Source organism: Dysidea avara, chromosome 3, assembly GCF_963678975.1.
Source record: "Dysidea avara chromosome 3, odDysAvar1.4, whole genome shotgun sequence".
In the NCBI taxonomy this organism is placed as follows: Eukaryota; Metazoa; Porifera; class Demospongiae; order Dictyoceratida; family Dysideidae; genus Dysidea; species Dysidea avara.
Window position 1 is genome coordinate 43531766 of NC_089274.1, and position 16839 is coordinate 43548604.

General features: G+C 37.0%; 2 protein-coding genes and 1 pseudogene across 2 annotated transcripts in view; 1 reads left to right on the forward strand and 2 right to left on the reverse strand.

The window, feature by feature from the left end:
- LOC136251123 (FAD-dependent oxidoreductase domain-containing protein 2-like) overlaps nucleotides 1–16839 on the reverse strand; it is a 51399-nt pseudogene that overhangs the window by 10700 nt on the left and 23860 nt on the right.
- Nucleotides 8504–12522, reverse strand: LOC136251124 (FAD-dependent oxidoreductase domain-containing protein 2-like). Its single transcript, XM_066043504.1, has 10 exons — nucleotides 12389–12522; nucleotides 11751–11822; nucleotides 10927–10989; nucleotides 10669–10784; nucleotides 9956–10119; nucleotides 9850–9907; nucleotides 9726–9793; nucleotides 9590–9656; nucleotides 9417–9464; nucleotides 8504–8562 (listed from the first exon to the last, which is right to left on the reverse strand). Exons 1-8 carry the CDS (start codon nucleotides 12486–12488, stop codon nucleotides 9641–9643), a joined length of 657 nt encoding a protein of 218 aa, XP_065899576.1. The 5' UTR covers nucleotides 12489–12522; the 3' UTR covers nucleotides 8504–8562; nucleotides 9417–9464; nucleotides 9590–9640.
- LOC136251119 (TNF receptor-associated factor 2-like) overlaps nucleotides 12675–16839 on the forward strand; it is a 32662-nt gene continuing 28497 nt past the window's right edge. Inside the window, exons 1-3 of the mRNA XM_066043501.1 lie at nucleotides 12675–12947; nucleotides 12999–13044; nucleotides 15107–15211. Of these exons, the coding sequence (XP_065899573.1) occupies nucleotides 12802–12947; nucleotides 12999–13044; nucleotides 15107–15211 (297 nt within the window). The 5' untranslated portion in view covers nucleotides 12675–12801. The remainder of the gene's footprint in view (nucleotides 12948–12998; nucleotides 13045–15106; nucleotides 15212–16839) is intronic.

Below are 16839 nucleotides of genomic sequence, written 5' to 3' on the forward strand. Positions count from 1 at the left end.
TGACTAAGACGAAGGCCATTCCAACTAAGAAATGATGACGGTGAACGCTGTTTTTACCGCGTCATAAATAAGCATCCATAACTCATGTATCCTTTGCTGTGTGAACACAAAACAAAGATTTTCTTACTCTACATGAACAGGCAAATCCAGTGATGTGTAGGTTTATATTGATTTGAGCTTAATTTCAGTGTCTACGAGTGCGATTAAAGCGTACGTAAATTTTTCATGTAGCATGAGGATTTTTTACCCACTGTATTTCAATATAGTTTTACGTGGCAAAATATATAGAATTTTGTGAAAATGGCCGGTTTTCGCTCAGCAGGTCACATATATCTTTTGCATAAGCAATACACATTTGCCCCTACAAATCTATTTAACACTTCAGAGTTTAAACTTGAGAATAACAGATGTTGAAATCATATAGTACAGCTGTACAACTAGTAACATTTGTCACTGACTAACCAATGGAAATGTCATAACAATGTTACCCAGACAGACAAGCATTATGGTGAAATCTAAGGGAATTCTCAATGATGTAAGGAACACACAAAAGCAAATGAACAGTGACAGTAGATATAGGTTTCTCTGTTCTAACATTAATTTGTCTGCTGATATGTATAGTATAACTAATCATGTCTTTTGCTACTTAGATAAGTAGACAGAAGTTTCATAGATGAATTGTTGTATTGGCATGTTAGAAGAGTGGTTTAAAATGGACACCTCTGCTAGTTGGAAGAGGTTATTTACTTATTTATGGTGTTAGGGTTGTTAATTTTGCTTAATCATAATATGTTTATGTATCATTAAGACTTACCAGTTAGTTTCAAAATCCTCCACCACATGATGATACTTGTCAGCTTTGGGGATATCTTCTAGGAACACCCCGGCCTGGAAGTGAAATAGCAACTGAATATAGTTCATGTTTCTATATAAGCTATCAGTTCAGTTCTGTGATTTCTAGTATTTGGGGAAATGGTACAAAATTATGGGAAATATATTAAATATCCCGTACGGAACAAACTATACATGGTTACCAGAAAAATTTAAATGACTAGGGTAATATAGTATACATAAGTATGACAATTTGATCTTTGCCAACACACATGTACATCTACACACACGCGCGCGCATGCACGCGTGCACATACATACATACATAAATTTCATAATGGAGTAAACAATCTATGTCTTCACTAATTATTCATAGTGTGAACATACATTGTGCTAATAAACACATTTTGAGAAACTGAATAAACAAACATGGTAGTGAAACTTAGCGAATTCCAACAACTAAAAATTTGAGTATACAATCTGGACAATCATAAAATTGAATCTGTACAGCACTGTATAAGTTATTACCCATGCAACACAACATTCAGAAACAAGAAATATAGCATTAACCCTAAACCTGCAGAGAACTTTTAAGAAATGTGCGTTTACACAATATGAGCATGCACGGTGACACTAGGTGGGACAACTAAACTCTTACAGCCTATACATCAATTGTATGTCTGTTCACTGGGCTACTTGGAGAAGGTTAAATGAACACTGTAACTATAGTCACTTACTTGTTATGAAGCAACGAACAGCGATGTCCATGTTTCACAATTCTTGCCACATGTTTAATTTTGATTGTGGGTTTACTCATGTGAGTCATATATGGACTGAGAAAATTTAATGGAAAATCAAATGGAAGTTGTTGCAAGGTGATAGCAGCAACCACCATCAAGTTATCAACCATTTTATAAAGGTATGTAAAGGGTTTGTGTGTTTCCTTATCAAAAAGTTGTTTTCACGGCTAGTTTCGGCCTCACCATTTAGCATTAGGGTAAAACCCTAGGTTGATATGCTTGTTACATCACAAGTAGAATGACATAAATTGCGTAGCCATAGGATGGATGCTTCGAAAGCTACAGCGCTACAAGACATGTGTATTTATTAAGTTTTCTGGATTACGCAGGCTTAAGCGTTAAGATGACAACAGTGAAGCCAATGAATTACAGCTACCTTCTGTTAACTGAAATCTCTACCATCTCCACATAGAAACGGTGATGCCCCTGATTTTACTTTATAGTGTGTAACAAACAAAACACACACACCAACTGAATAGTCATAACCATACTCTTACTTTCTATTGGTTCTTTGCAGTAATACAAGACAGGGTGAAGGAAGTTGCTCTTGTCTGCACTAGAAGCATCTCCAATAGCCCTATCCTCTGAGAGGACGTCTTTACTGTAATAAGCTAATTTAAGGGATATGTTGACAATGCACACACACACTCACCCTGGTCCTGAATAATTAGCTCCATACTGCATGTTAAGAATGATGAGTCTTTGTCCTCCATGGCCAGTCATCTCTAAGGATATACGTAGCGTTTGCATTGATGCATACAATTACATCTACAATTGTATTATATCTATCAATGCATACAATTATTTCTTGGCTTTAATAGGCAAGTGGCTGTAAATATCTTACTTAAAGTTAGCCTTTACAGAGAGGTAGGTGCCACTAAGAGACAGGTTCCACTGTAGATATATACTTAAACACTATACACTTATGCACAGACACAACGCACACATATAAAAAAGCAACAGCAAAGCCTTTGCTACCGTGCTAGCACGGTCATTTGGGGCACCCGTGCGCTACTCAGGAGCTATGGTGAAGGTGTGGGCACCTGAAGTCCCACCTGGACCTTCACCCACTTTGTGAGACACCCAGTCCCCATTTAAAGAGCTGGGTAGAAACACACACACACCTTTCAATATGTGCAGAGATGCAATCGGCACTTCTTCCAAGTAGTTTATCATGTTATCTTCTCCTATATGTGTAAAATGTATTACGACTGTGTGGTAAGGTTATGTTTACCTATTATAGCAACATCAGCTAAGATGTTAAACATCTGATAGATCCCCTGCAGAAATAGACAGTATGCTGTTTATTTGCTACAGTACTGTGCTTGTTTCTACCACATAAGAGACACTCAGGCTGTTAATGAATAGTACTTGAACTAAGGGAAAACCTGGGGGAAAATTCCTCACATGATTCACAGGTGTATGGTGTAAACAACATCTCATTTCCACAACAGAATCCTAAGATGTCATACGTATCATATCACTGTTAGCCCACAATACTATATAATAGAGGCTTTTAAAAGAATGCTGACATTACCATGTTTAAATTGCTACAAAGTAAACACACAGCAATGTTACTAACAGATGCTTCGTTGATCCTCTTCACAAAATGTGCAACCAAATCAACAGGACTCAGACTAACAGATGGCCATGGTACCTTGTGATACCTCCACTCCATGTGCTTAAACAGTGCTCTGGCTAATAGAGAATTGTCAGCATACATTAAATAATGTCAGATTTGCAAAAAGGGGCTTTCCACACACACCCAATTTTATGAACTTGGAACACCATAACTTAGTGTTCAATAAATACATTTTCTCCATTTGTTGGTACTTGCTACTGACCAGAATTGAAGTCAATTGCTCTTCCAATATGAAGTTCTGATCGTCAAAGTTGGTAAATTATATATGTGTGTGGATGACCATTTTTTTGCAAATCCGGTCACAAATACAATTTTACGTTTATGATATCCATTGCAAGTGTCCATATTTCCAAACATTAAGCACTCAGACCATTAAAATCCATCAACAGTCAATGATTTTAAGTTAGTTGTTATTCTTGAAACTGAAGCATAGATTTGTTACATATTTTAGAAACTTCAAATGTTACTTTGAAAATATATACTTAGCTGACATCACAATTTTTATACATAAAACTTCCTGTTATATCACCATCATTCTTTAATGATATCTGTTGTGAAATTTGTTTACAGGAAATTTAAGAGGATGTATACTGGACGGCTACATTGTTTGAACTCGAAGCATTAACTGTTTAATACAATAAATTTCTATACCTAAACTTAACTTAGGGAAAGTCCTGGTGTATTCATGGTAATTTTGCACTATAAATATTAGGTGACATAATATAATAGTTATATCACACCTGCGAGGGACTTTTGTTGATTAGATTTTTAGTATTGTACTAAATAAAGCCTATTAACGGGACAGTAAGTTAATAAATTAAGTTAACTACTTAAGACTATAAGTTACTCATCTATGTAAATCTAGTTGTTGTCTTTGTGTTGTTCTGTGGTCTGCTTAATGGTTGACACATGATGGCATCCACACATTGCAAAACGATTATTTTACTGTTCATTTTGTCATTTAGTAACCATGAACTAGTTGAAACTAAGCAACTACATTGAGCCTAGCCTAACCTGTAAACCCAAAATTTAACGCTCCATGTCATTCAATATAATGAATCAAAGTGTATCGTATCTCTGAACTGGTTGGGCATAAAAGCAAACTGCGTTCCCATGATATTGCCCAGGCAATTAAACCTCCAGTGGTACCTTTAAACACCGACGCTAATACATATAAAACAATTTGATCACTTGCATACCTACATAGCAAACACTAATAATATCAACATTTTAAAGTGATGGGGCAATTAAACATTAGCAGGGAGCTTTAGGTAAAGTGGAGTAAGTGGAGCATCATATTACCTATCAGAAATGTACTGTTCCTTGCCAAATCTTCTCTAGTGATTCATTGCTAAACCACTATTATTATTCAGTTGATTGTTAAATGCTTTTAGAAATAAGCCTTCCTCAGCAGCCACTTCTTTAATGAGACACCTCATTGCAGTGGCCACCTGTAATAAGTCCCTAACAACAACCATACTAAATATTCATGAATACCTCTTTTAACATTATGGACTTCCAGCTAAGCCAGCTAAGGTATACATAATCTCATAAGTAAGGGCATACCTTCTGCTTTCTAGGTAGCCTACCAATGAGGCTTCACTTTATTTTTACTGTTGTCTGTATATGTATATAGTCAATACTGCAGGTAGAAACAATTGAATTTCAAGGCATGCTTTAACCACCAAACAGTGGAAGCTACCAGTCATATCATACTATATTGTGGTTTCATTGCATCCCAGGGAAAATTATTACGTATAAGTATGTAATTATCTAGCATATCATAATTATATAGATAGTCTGCAAGGGTAATACCCTATGTAAGAGCATAAAGTTAAGCCTGGGGCTAAACCATCCACAAGGTTGACCTCACAAGCATGACATTTGCATTCTCCATTATATGGTAGTTATTATTGGTATGGTACAATGAGAATGGGTCCTCGACATTCTCCACAATGGGTTAAATACATTAGAGCAACCCATTGAGAATGCTCAGGGACTATTATTGTTATGGATCATCTATCACATGATGCTAAGTTGTACATTTCTAAACCTGCTATGGACAGTACATTTAAAGTCATCAAAGTCAATAGGAAACCACAAATTGTCAGGACAATACACTAGTCATACCCAAGCATGTCCCTAAAGCCCATATAGCAATCTTACAATACACAAAACAACAAAAGGGGTATATTATCATGAATGCTCTAATAATAGTGTATTCACAGAGATTAGTATGTATTGCCACTCATTTTTTTTTGTAAAAAAAAAGAACTCTAACACATGAGGACAAATTGTAGTATATGTAAAAAGAAGATTCTGTTAATTATGTATGTATGTATGTATATTGTACTTTGCGTGGGAGGATCAAAGCGATGCCGCGTATCGTATTCTCCATACAGTACTAATCAACTGCATAACTGTACTGTACGAGTCATACAGTACAGTTATGCAGCTAATTGGGCAAATACAGTACAGTTATGCGGAGAATTTATTTGTGGAATGTTACGTAAACAACACTGTAAATCACTAAAACCAGCCAAACTAATCCTATGAGTTCGTTCTACGGCTAGGAATAGATTGTATAAACACTTACTGATCGTCTGATCACGAAGCTTTTAAAACACGACTCCACTAAGACAGCACGACTGATCACGTGCGTGATTTAAGATTTAAGATTAGATACTGGGCAGTCAGCTCAGCTGGTTGGCCCAGGGGGTGAAAATCCCCAAAAGGTACAATCACATGCATACATCCTATTAAACTAATAATTACAATAATTAAGTAAATAAATTCGTCTATGTGAGACATTGTAAATCGCTAAAACTAGCCAAACTAATCCTATTAGTTCGTTCTACGACTAGAAATAGATTAGTTAAACACTTACTGATATCATTATCACCGAAAATCGCAGCGGTTTGAGTACTAGAGAAAATCACTCCGAGCCAGACGTGACCAGGAAGTACAATATAACACTTAAAGCACCGCCTTGCTTGTATGTACGAAAAATACAGTACTCCCCCGGGGGGTGTCTCGAGGCTAATACAGCACTCGGCTTCACCTCGTGCTGTATTAGCCTCTCGACACACCCCCTCGTACTGTATTTTCCGTACACACGCGCAGCGGTGCTTTAACTCTAACATGTATGTATGTATGTATGTATGTATGTATGTATGTATGTATGTATGTATGTATGTATGTATGTATGTATGTATGTATGTATGTATGTATGTATGTATGTATGTATGTATGTATGTATGTATGTATGTATGTATGTATGTATGTATGTATGTATGTATGTATGTATGTATGTGTGTGTATGTATGTATGTATGTACTTACATAAGTATTAGAGAATCCAGCATTTGATTAAGGACAGAAATAAAAAGTAGGGAGGTCATCTACCCCTGCACCTATACCAGTGAAAATTATATAATTCCTACTTCAGTCACATCTAGCTGGTCAATAGTATAATTATGACTAAAGTAGGGGATTAAATGTCAATGCAGGTGTAAATGATGTCCTTTGCTTCGTTTTTTTTTTTATTTCTATGATCCCTACTCAAATGGAAAACAAAAGAAAGAAACAACTGAATGCACACCTTAACTACCAATTGCCAAAAAGTGACCTGGCTATTCCTTTTTGTTTTCAGATATGTTCCGCCGCTTAGCATTACAAAACTACATACAAAAAGCACTTCTGCATTCAATCCAGTCACTATGGACACTACAGGATAAGGTAGGTAGATGCATGCATTGTAGTTGCTGCATTTGACTTTAATAAAAAAATTAAACCTCTAGTTGGAAGCGTTTGGGGTTGTTCTGAAAGAACATTTGGGTTTCATTATGTCTAAACAATACTGGCAAGCTGTCATGAAGCTGGCTTTTGGGTGATACTTTTGGCCAGGAAAGCCAATACCTTACTACATAGCACCCACTGTCCACCGTACTGTATGATTTTATGAAAGTGTCTTTGTTTCTATCTGCAAATCAAAACATATGCACACTACACATGTGAATATGCTAATCCAATTTGTACAGTAGCCCATTACCAACTGTAGACCAAAGCATCATAAGAAAATGTAACAGATTATTACAAGTTACACAATGTGCATCTCTAAATTTACTTGTTTGGACAAAAGGGACAATAAAATGCAGCCACAGCAATTTAATTAGGATGTGGTGGTATACCACATACCATAAGGTACTTGTCATGACGCATCTATTAAACCACAAAATTCCCAATCTTAAACCACAGTAACACTATCAGGAACAGGAAGCTATAATTTTTGATGTGTGCTAAACTGATATATCATCAACAGCCATGCCAAGCTATCAACTGTCACCACACGGTTTACAAAACAAACTGAGGCCAGAAACAAGGATGTAGAAATAACTATTGCATGTCATATCATATCATTGTCTCAGTTTGAATTGACATGTAAACAAGTCAGGGTTTTACTCAGCCAGCACATATATCTAGAACACAGAAATGTACATTAACAGTAATCTAGCTGACCGGTTGTATTCATTATTGCATATTCTAATCTACCTGTAATTTGCCTGCACTTATATATTTACATACCGGTATAACGAAACCCATGTATAAAGCCACCAGCAGACTTCCTGTAGTCTAGTGAATGACTCACAACTCCAGCTACAAGTACAAACATACAAAAGATAGCATACACCCATAGATACACAAAAAGCACCACACAATACAACATGCTAAACATTACAATACACAATGGATCAACTAACCAAAGAACATATCCCGTACACTCGATGACTCATAGTTGGATAACAAGTTGAGATACTTGTCAAACTCTCCCACTGGTGAGGCATCTGGTTGTGCTGAACTATTGAAAATGGAGAAATCAAACTTGAATCCCATACACCTGATGATCCGGTCATACGAACTCCTGAAGCCAAGATTATCAGCTAGATAACAATAAGTATTCTATTAGGGGCTGTCTATTGACAGTCACATGTCAACTAAAGAATAATTCACACTAAGTCCCAAATCATGTTTACATGCAGAAATATGGTACTTTTGTGTTTAGACTACCGTAATTTATCAAGTATCTCCTGATCAATGCTTTCGAATTCTTTGTTCAGTACCAAATGAAGTTGATTGTCCTTCTTCACTATAGCCTGATTCTACAAGCCCAGTTCTGACTCTAAAAAACATGGCATACAGCTAGCTGTTTACTAAATGGTATAGTTGATGTACCAAAGAGACCATCAAGTGATTTTAGCTGGTACATGTCAATCAATCCATCATTGACTGCCCTATATACACAAGTACAATGAAATATTAGGAAATTTAAGTCCAATTAGGGATCACAAGTAGTAAAACAAGGGAGGCTCCCTATTCCTAAAGAATCCTTATGCTTCAGTCTATTGAATTAGTGATTAGTTTTGTGCCTGAATATGTGCCCCAACCATCAATTACTAAAAAGTGAAGTGTGGCCATTATGCTTCATTTCAGGTATGTTTGGCCCATTACACAACAAAATAAATGAAGAACAGCATGAGAAATGCCTAAGCAATCAACCCAGTCACTACAAAAAATATGGAAAATTCTTGTTAGAAACCTGATGGTCAGCCACAGAGAAGTAATTTCTTAATACCGCAAATGGATACCTTTTACTGCCACCATAAAAGAAATAGGACACAAAGGTGAAAAAAAGGAAAGTCATTGTAGTACTTTGGTATGCCAAAAGGCACCTGTTGGACTGAAGTGATATGTCTAACAGTGAAAAATCAAACCAGAGCCTTGAGTTACACTGGTCTGAAGGCATCACACAATCAGCAGGCAATTCCACTGAATAAAAACAATTGAAAGCTTGGTTATACCTAACCTGGGGAAGCACCCTCGTGCAGGCCTAGCCTTTTGGTGCCATCCCTTCCTATTTGGATGAATTAGATAATAAATAAATAAATAAACCAATATTGCCAAGGTGCCATGAAGGTACTGTGAGGTTGGTTTCTGGTCACCATGTTTTTTATTTTTCATGAGAAAGTGTAAACCTCCATGACAGTATTATTGTACTGTATGATTACTATTGTATTGTATGATACCAGTTACATATCTGTTGAGCTAATCAGTAATCACTATACACACAGATGCAAAAGTGACTGACCTTAAATCACCAACATAGTGGGTCTGAAATGCTAGTTTAATTCTCGATCTGACAAAGACAAACATGCACAACAATAACATGGGTATCATGAACATGACAGGAACACTAAGTATAGTCATGATGATATTACTGTAACACATGTATTTCCCATATTATTAACGTAGGTATGGTACCTGCTAGTCATGTGAATGAATGCAGCAGACCCTACTATATTAGCTGCTGTTTCAAATCCTGAATTCCCTAGTGAAATAACAAAAGGAAATCTTGTTTCCTAACTTGACGACTTAATAAAGTATTTGTTATAATCACCTTTTTCCAATGATTAGCACAGTTTGTCCTTCGAAGTCTTCAGGATTTACCGACACTGATTCATAACCCTGTGATGATGATGATGTGACACAGAGTGTGGTACACGGCATGGGACTTGCTGTACTTCTGCATGTTCAATTCCAGGGAACCCCTTGGGAATATTAGGTTTCCACATGCCAGTACTGAGTGTACATATAGGGTAGGTTGATGGATAAATGATTATTTAATACCTGACAACAACTATGTCACAGTGATATGAAGTTCCATTACGATCCTCTAGTACGAACTTGCCAGCTGTGGGACCATCACTCTTCTCCCTTGCTACACTGACAATCTCTGAATTGTACTGAATGTTCAACTTTAATTTTTTTGCAAAGTCTTGTAAGTAAGTGACCTACAAGAAGGTCAATACACAGGACAAGACATCCTTTAGCACAAACTTTACATAAACATTAAACTTCCCAACAGTTTACATTACACACTGAATAGGTAACAAAGGCATAGTACAATAGTAACAATAAAGCATACACATGTGTTAGGTTCAAAAGGTTACATAAAATTATTTTTTCAATTATATAGTACACAGCTGGCCAGAACCATCTAGATAACATGTTAATGTACTAGAAATAAGTTATGATTAGCAGCTATAGACCCTTTTCAGGTAAGCTGCTGCCATAGCAACATCTGCCATTTTGGAGTACAATCTGTTTTGAAACCCTGGTAGCGTGGGGGGAAGTGTACGTTAACATTTGCTGTGGAATACAGAAGAAGGAGCTCTACATCCTGGTATTGTTTTACTCTTATAGAAAGCTACACTACCAGAGTTGCAAAACGGCTTGTACTCCAAGATGATGGATGTTGCTATGGCAGCAGCTCACCTGAAAAGGGTCTATATAACTGTAATAACATTTACATAAACTATATAAACAAATATTATACTCACATAGGAGTCAGCTGGAGGGAAGTAGTCCTTAGAGTAATGACGCACTTGTAGAGACTCATCAGCACTAATAAGAGAGTTCCAGTCATGTCTGAAGTTGAACTCCTTATTAGTTGAACCTTAACAATTTTAAATCCAGAGTATTCAGATAGATTACATCATCAAACATGCGCATGTATACATTCACATCACCACTTTTACAAGCAATTTCCGAGGAGTTCGCTTGTATGTTTGTATTATTATTACATCCTAACAACTCACCAGTAAATCGTTTGTTAATTGATATGAGTGTTCTGTGTCTTGGATAGTGCAAGTAGAAGGAACCTATAACAAGAACAGTGACTATGTGGAGGGATGCTTAGTTGAGTAAACATCCGACTACTCATCAGCCACAGATACTATAAAAATCACCCGATACATATACAAGAGCACTACAAGAGCTAGATACTGGCTTGTTTGTTGTGAGTTTGTTATAAGTCCACGTGTGTCTAGCATATTAGAAGAATGAGGAGTTCTTAATATAAACTCTTGGTTGTATATTGTACAAATAAAATATATAAGTGGAAAAAAAACTGTGTATCTTGTTTATGCCAGCATTACTTGCCTGCAAGTTGCATGGCTATTATTCCAAACAACTTAACGTTAGTAACAATTACAGTGCTTGTACAATTGCAATTGTCTAATGTGCTGATTCATAATCTTGTTAATTTTTGAGTGACATGAAATATATTTTCGTAGCCTATAACCTTACTCTAGCTTTTGACAGCAATACCAATTAAACTCATAACAGTCACCACGTACTGTACTATGATTTGCAACTGCAGTCAAAGTAAAAGAGTAAAATTCAGCGACAAGGGTAATTTTAAGTGAAGGATAACGGTCAAGCTGTTTTAGCAGGACAATCAATTCTGCAAGTAATGCAACAAATCAATCTTTTGACAAAGTCAATAATAACAGTCAAACTTGAAAATTGACCTTTGACAGCAATTGGAGCGACACCCCTTGGGCAACAGACATGCCCAACCATTGAAAACAGACCCCACAGGCTACCAACACATAGTACAAAACTGAAACAACACATTCACCTGCTACAGCTGCTTTCTTTATTATCACATAATCTCTTCCTGCTCTTTGTAAGAAGTATCCTAACTGTAGACCTATGTGTCAAAATAATACGTGTGCGGTTAATTAACATCGTCGAGGTTAATTGTTACAGTAAACACGTCCCACCCTCTCTTTCATGTCTTTCATGTCCTTCATGTCTGTTGATGTACACAGTTAGCCTAAATATTCCAAATGATTGTTTGATTCCTATTCCACCCTTCTTGAGAAATGGCTGATACCAGAATTGATAGTTTTAAATTTTCCTTTTTCCCCTCGACAATCAAACTGTGGAACTCAATCCCCCCTCATATAGTCAACTCCCCCACACACGATCAGTTTTGTACCCTCTTAGATAATTATCACAATCACACCTGTGCATTATAATCACATTGAATTCTGCACAGCACACACAAATAATAATAAATAGACGTACAGACTACTACTACTATACTACACACTGTACACGCGGGGTTCCACTAGTCTCGCGTAGCCAGACCCTATTTCTCAGCCGAAAGCAGGCGCTTATAATTTCCAATCGATAAGCGCCGTGCGGAGAAATAGGGTCTGGCTACGCGAGACTAGGGTTCCACAACATTGACAAGTGTCGCACTGACAATACCTGATGGACCAGCTCCGATGATACAGTACTGATGATCAGTGTGTGCCGAACAAGATATAACAAGCCTCGTAACAATCGCAAAGACAAGTAACGCTTTCATAGCATCCACAAAGTCACGTGCGCGTATACGTACTCGATCGTGTGGCGTGTGGAGGGAGAATCCTAAAAAATTCCCTGATTATAGAGGGGCGCTTACGCACCCCTCTATAATCTATGGTATGACATAATACGGCCCTGGTATAAAAGGTATAAAAAGTGTTTGGTGTGGTGCAGTGCAGAAGTCAGAAACGCGGGCGGCTGCCATATATGGTCTAAATAGTGTATCTACTATCATTCTACAATACTGATAAAGATTAAGTCATTACTCTGCTACTACAACTTCAGCCAGAAACTGCTAGTTATTTCCACTGGACATGCCTGGATACAAGCTCTGTTTACAAAAAGGAGAAGTTCATGAAGGACTGAAGTGTTCCTATTGCAGGCTAATTCTGAAGGACCCCATGCAAACCAGTCAGACAGGACAACGATATTGCAAAGAGTGCTTTGAAGATGCCACTAGGTTAGCTGAATGTCTGTGTTTCACCATTATCACTGTCTTTACTTTTAACAGAACTTCAAACAGTGATATGGAAGTAACCGTTGATACTAATGACATGGTAAGTAGAACTGATACCAATGGGAGGGGGGGGGAGGGGGGGGGGGGATGGTGATAGTGCAGCATTCCATGAAAGTCACACCAGTTCAGGGGGTAGAACAAAGCTTACTTTTCTCTGTTAATTTGCTCTTCAAATCAACACCTATATTACATTACAGGTGCTAAGCTGATCATAGCAAATTGCATATACAATTTTTCCTTTATCCTTGATGGAAGTTATTTTGCTGAAACACAAACAAGCATAAAATTACTGAATCTGTTCAACTTTACCTGCATGCTAACTGACCTCATGATGCAGCAATTTAAATCTAAATTTTTGGCAACATATATTTTAAGATTTTAAAGTAAAATTTTGGAATAGTTGATGTTAAGTATTTAGAGAGTAGAAATGTTCTAAAATTTGGAATTTCAAGTATCTAGCAAGCTGTATATAAGGCCACTCCAAATAAGACTGTAGTTTCCCATCCTGAGGTTATGGTTTTTCGGTGCGGGCGGGAGGCTTATCATTATTTATTATTAAAGATCCGACTGCTCTATTAGAGTATCTCGATCTTGAGAGGATTTCAAGGTCATGAAAATGGCTTTTTTGCAAGCTAGCAACCATTAGAACCATTCATTTTAGGTTTCATTGTGCTTTTTAGCAATGCACAATAAAAGGCTCCATGAGAAGTTTCCAGAAAGCAGCACAGGAAGTGGTTTTGGAAAAATAATGACCATCATATGCAGGTGCCCAGACGTGATGCGGGCGGAGGACGGGAAACTACACTGCCATTTGGAGTGGCCTAATACTAGATGAATAAAAAATTGGAAATTTTAAAATAGGAATAGGGATCGCTGAAAAAAGCCACAAAACAAGAAGGGATCGCTGGGGTGGTAATGTAAACCACAAATCCCTATTTTGACTCACTGTCATAAATCTTTAGTTACATGCTCTGTCATTTTGAAGTGAGTCAAAATAGGGATTTGTGGTTTACATTACCACCCCAGCGATCCCTTCTTGTTTTGTGGCTTTTTTCAGCGATCCCTATTCCCATTTTAAAATTTCCAATTTTTTATTCATCTAGTTTGTGTACTTTTTGTTAATCCAGTAATGGATTATGAAGAAGACTGTGGTGAATAGTGTAATTTTGCATTCTGCATAGTAACACTGTCAACATTTCAGTACACACATGAAACTGATCAAATTGCAATGTGCATACAGACTGAGAGACTTCTCTTAATATTAGCTACAATTTACATTACTGGTGCCTTTAATAGCTGTCAAATTCAGTGCAAGGATTGTTGTTATACACTTGACTGCAATATTAGAGTATTTACATGACTGCTCTATTAGAGTATTTAATCTGGATAACCCGCCCACATACAATAATCACGGAGCGAAAAAACTACCTTGCAACAAAGTCATCAGCCCAGATTAAGCTTCCTGGCCTATACTGAGTTTAATAAAGACGGATTCTATTAGCCACAAGTAGCGCACACCAAAAAACTTAACTCTGAGTGTGATCTTGTATGGCTTCTCGAGCGTAATGGCGTTTTGGCAAGAAGAAACAGCCTGGTTTGTGCTGTTTCCATCCGAAAACGAAATCAAAAATAGGTCATGGACACGCACAATGATCCATTCAGCAAGCCTTGCTACTTTTTATCCCAGGATTCTCCTTGTAAACTTCGCTATGCCTGTGAAAGAATAATAATATTATGAATAAGAAGAATAATATGAACAAACGGGCATATTTCAGTTTTGTCTGAAATACTGTTTCCTTTTCACTTGATACTTACTAGTGGACCAATACTCATTGCAAAGAACCACCAGAGGGTTGTTTTGAGTTGAAGGATGTTTTCCAAGGCGGTTTTTAGGTGTGCGTTCAGGATTATCGTAAAAAACATGGGCGATCCCTATTATGAACCCACTATTGTGGTTCATGATGAGATTTCAATTGAGTTGTCAGTATTTAGTGACTATTTGATTGATATCTATAGAATCCTAAACCGGGGGATTGGTGTGGTCTATAGTATTGTATAGATCTATTTGTGTCATCTTACTATTGACTATGTATTGTCTATAGCCATGGCCTGATCATGCTATTAAGAGAGAAATCAATAAATTACTAGTGAAGTGTCACAACCATGAAATGGGATGTGAATGGAAGGGATTGTTTAAAGATCTCATTGTGAGTTGGTTCGCTTTCTGTCAACAGATAACCTTACACAATTCCACTATTTCAGGATCAACACCTGTCAAGTTATCAGTACATCACAGTGGAGTGTAGGAACACTGGATGTGGTGATAGAGTATTACTGTCTAAACTAGAAGATCACTTGAAGAATGAGTGTCTACAACGACTAGTGGAGTGTAAGGATTGTAGACGAAAGTTGGCATACAAAGATTTAGAAGTAAGGGATCATCCATCATTTTTAGCATTTTCATAAAAGTACAGAATGCTAGGGGTAGAGGGTAAATTCACCTGCCTATATACTTTTTAAAAATGTAAGCTAGCACCATGTATCATATATATATTATTAATTCATTGCTAGTGTTTGATTAGAATGTTTTGCCTTGGGGGATTGCTATAGCTAAGTATACAGCACACAAGGCTGTCAATGCTGACATCACAAAATTAATAAGATGAAGTATAGTAAAATGCACTGAGAAAAATCAGGAAATCATCACTGATCATTCATACAGTGCAAGAGCGTAGGAATGATTTTCAGAGTGGGGCATCCATAATCAGCTAACCACAAACTGATCAACACTCATGTAGACACACAGGGTCCCATTGATAGTGCTCCTGTAGCTCAGTTCATACGTGCGTTTATATAAAGGTGTTGTGAAGTGTTATCACTAGCTAATATATATATATATATATATCTAATCCAAAACAGCCAGCTGTAAAAAAAAGTGTGCGGCCCTCAAAAAGGCTATGGTGAAAAAAGATGTGAAATCCAAGGTGGCGGCCAAGAAATGGCTGTGATGGTAGGTTAATGGTAAAAATTTTAATAACGACAATTCAAGTGAATTTTTGTGCCGCTTGGTCTTGGCAAAAAATTCACCTAAATTGCCGTTATTAAAATTTTTACCATTAACCTACCATCACAGCCATTTCTTGGCCGCCACCTTGGATTTCACATCTTTTTTCACCATAGCCTTTTTGAGGGCCGCACACTTTTTTTACAGCTGGCTGTTTTAGATTAGATTTCACTTCTTTTTGTATTTGTATACCCCAAAGCCGGCCATAGGCCGGCTTTGGGACTTTTTTAACCTGTCTTTTTTTCTTTTCCACAGGAAGAAGAAAAGAGGAAGCAGATGTACTTTAAATATTTCTGATTTTATCAGTAAATGTACAAATTATATATATAATACATATATTTATTACAGAACTCTCCATGGTGGTTTCTTTGTAACTGAACATTCTACAAAGTGACTTCCTCTTGCTGCTCTCTCTACAGGGTGCATTGTTTGTAGCTGAACAATCTACAAGTAACTTCTTCTAGCTGATCTCTCTACAGGGTGGTTTATTTGTAGCTGAATTCTGTGCAGGTGATTTGTTTGCAGCTGAGCTCTTTACAGAATGGTTTCTTTGTAGCTGAACTCTCTACATGCAAGGTAACTTCTTCTAACTGATCTTTCTACAGGGCAATTTGTTTGTGGCTGAATTTTCTACAGGGTGATTTCTTTGCAGCTGAACTCTCTACATGGTGGTTTCTTTGTAACTGAACTCTCTACAAGGTAATTTCTTCTAGCTGATCTCTCTACAGGGAGATTTGTTTGTAGCTGAACTCTCTACAGGTGATTTGTTTG

Bases quoted from the DNA above. Each gene is read 5' to 3' on its own strand.
- LOC136251124 (XM_066043504.1), bottom strand. From the start codon at position 12,488: ATGAAAGCGTTACTTGTCTTTGCGATTGTTACGAGGCTTGTTATATCT. The intron at 10,990-11,750 runs GTGAATGTGTTG...TTCTTGTTATAG, and splicing joins AAAGAAAGCAGCTGTAGCAG to GTTCCTTCTACTTGCACTAT. The intron at 10,120-10,668 runs GTGAGTATAATA...ACCTTCTTGTAG, and splicing joins TCCCTCCAGCTGACTCCTAT to GTCACTTACTTACAAGACTT.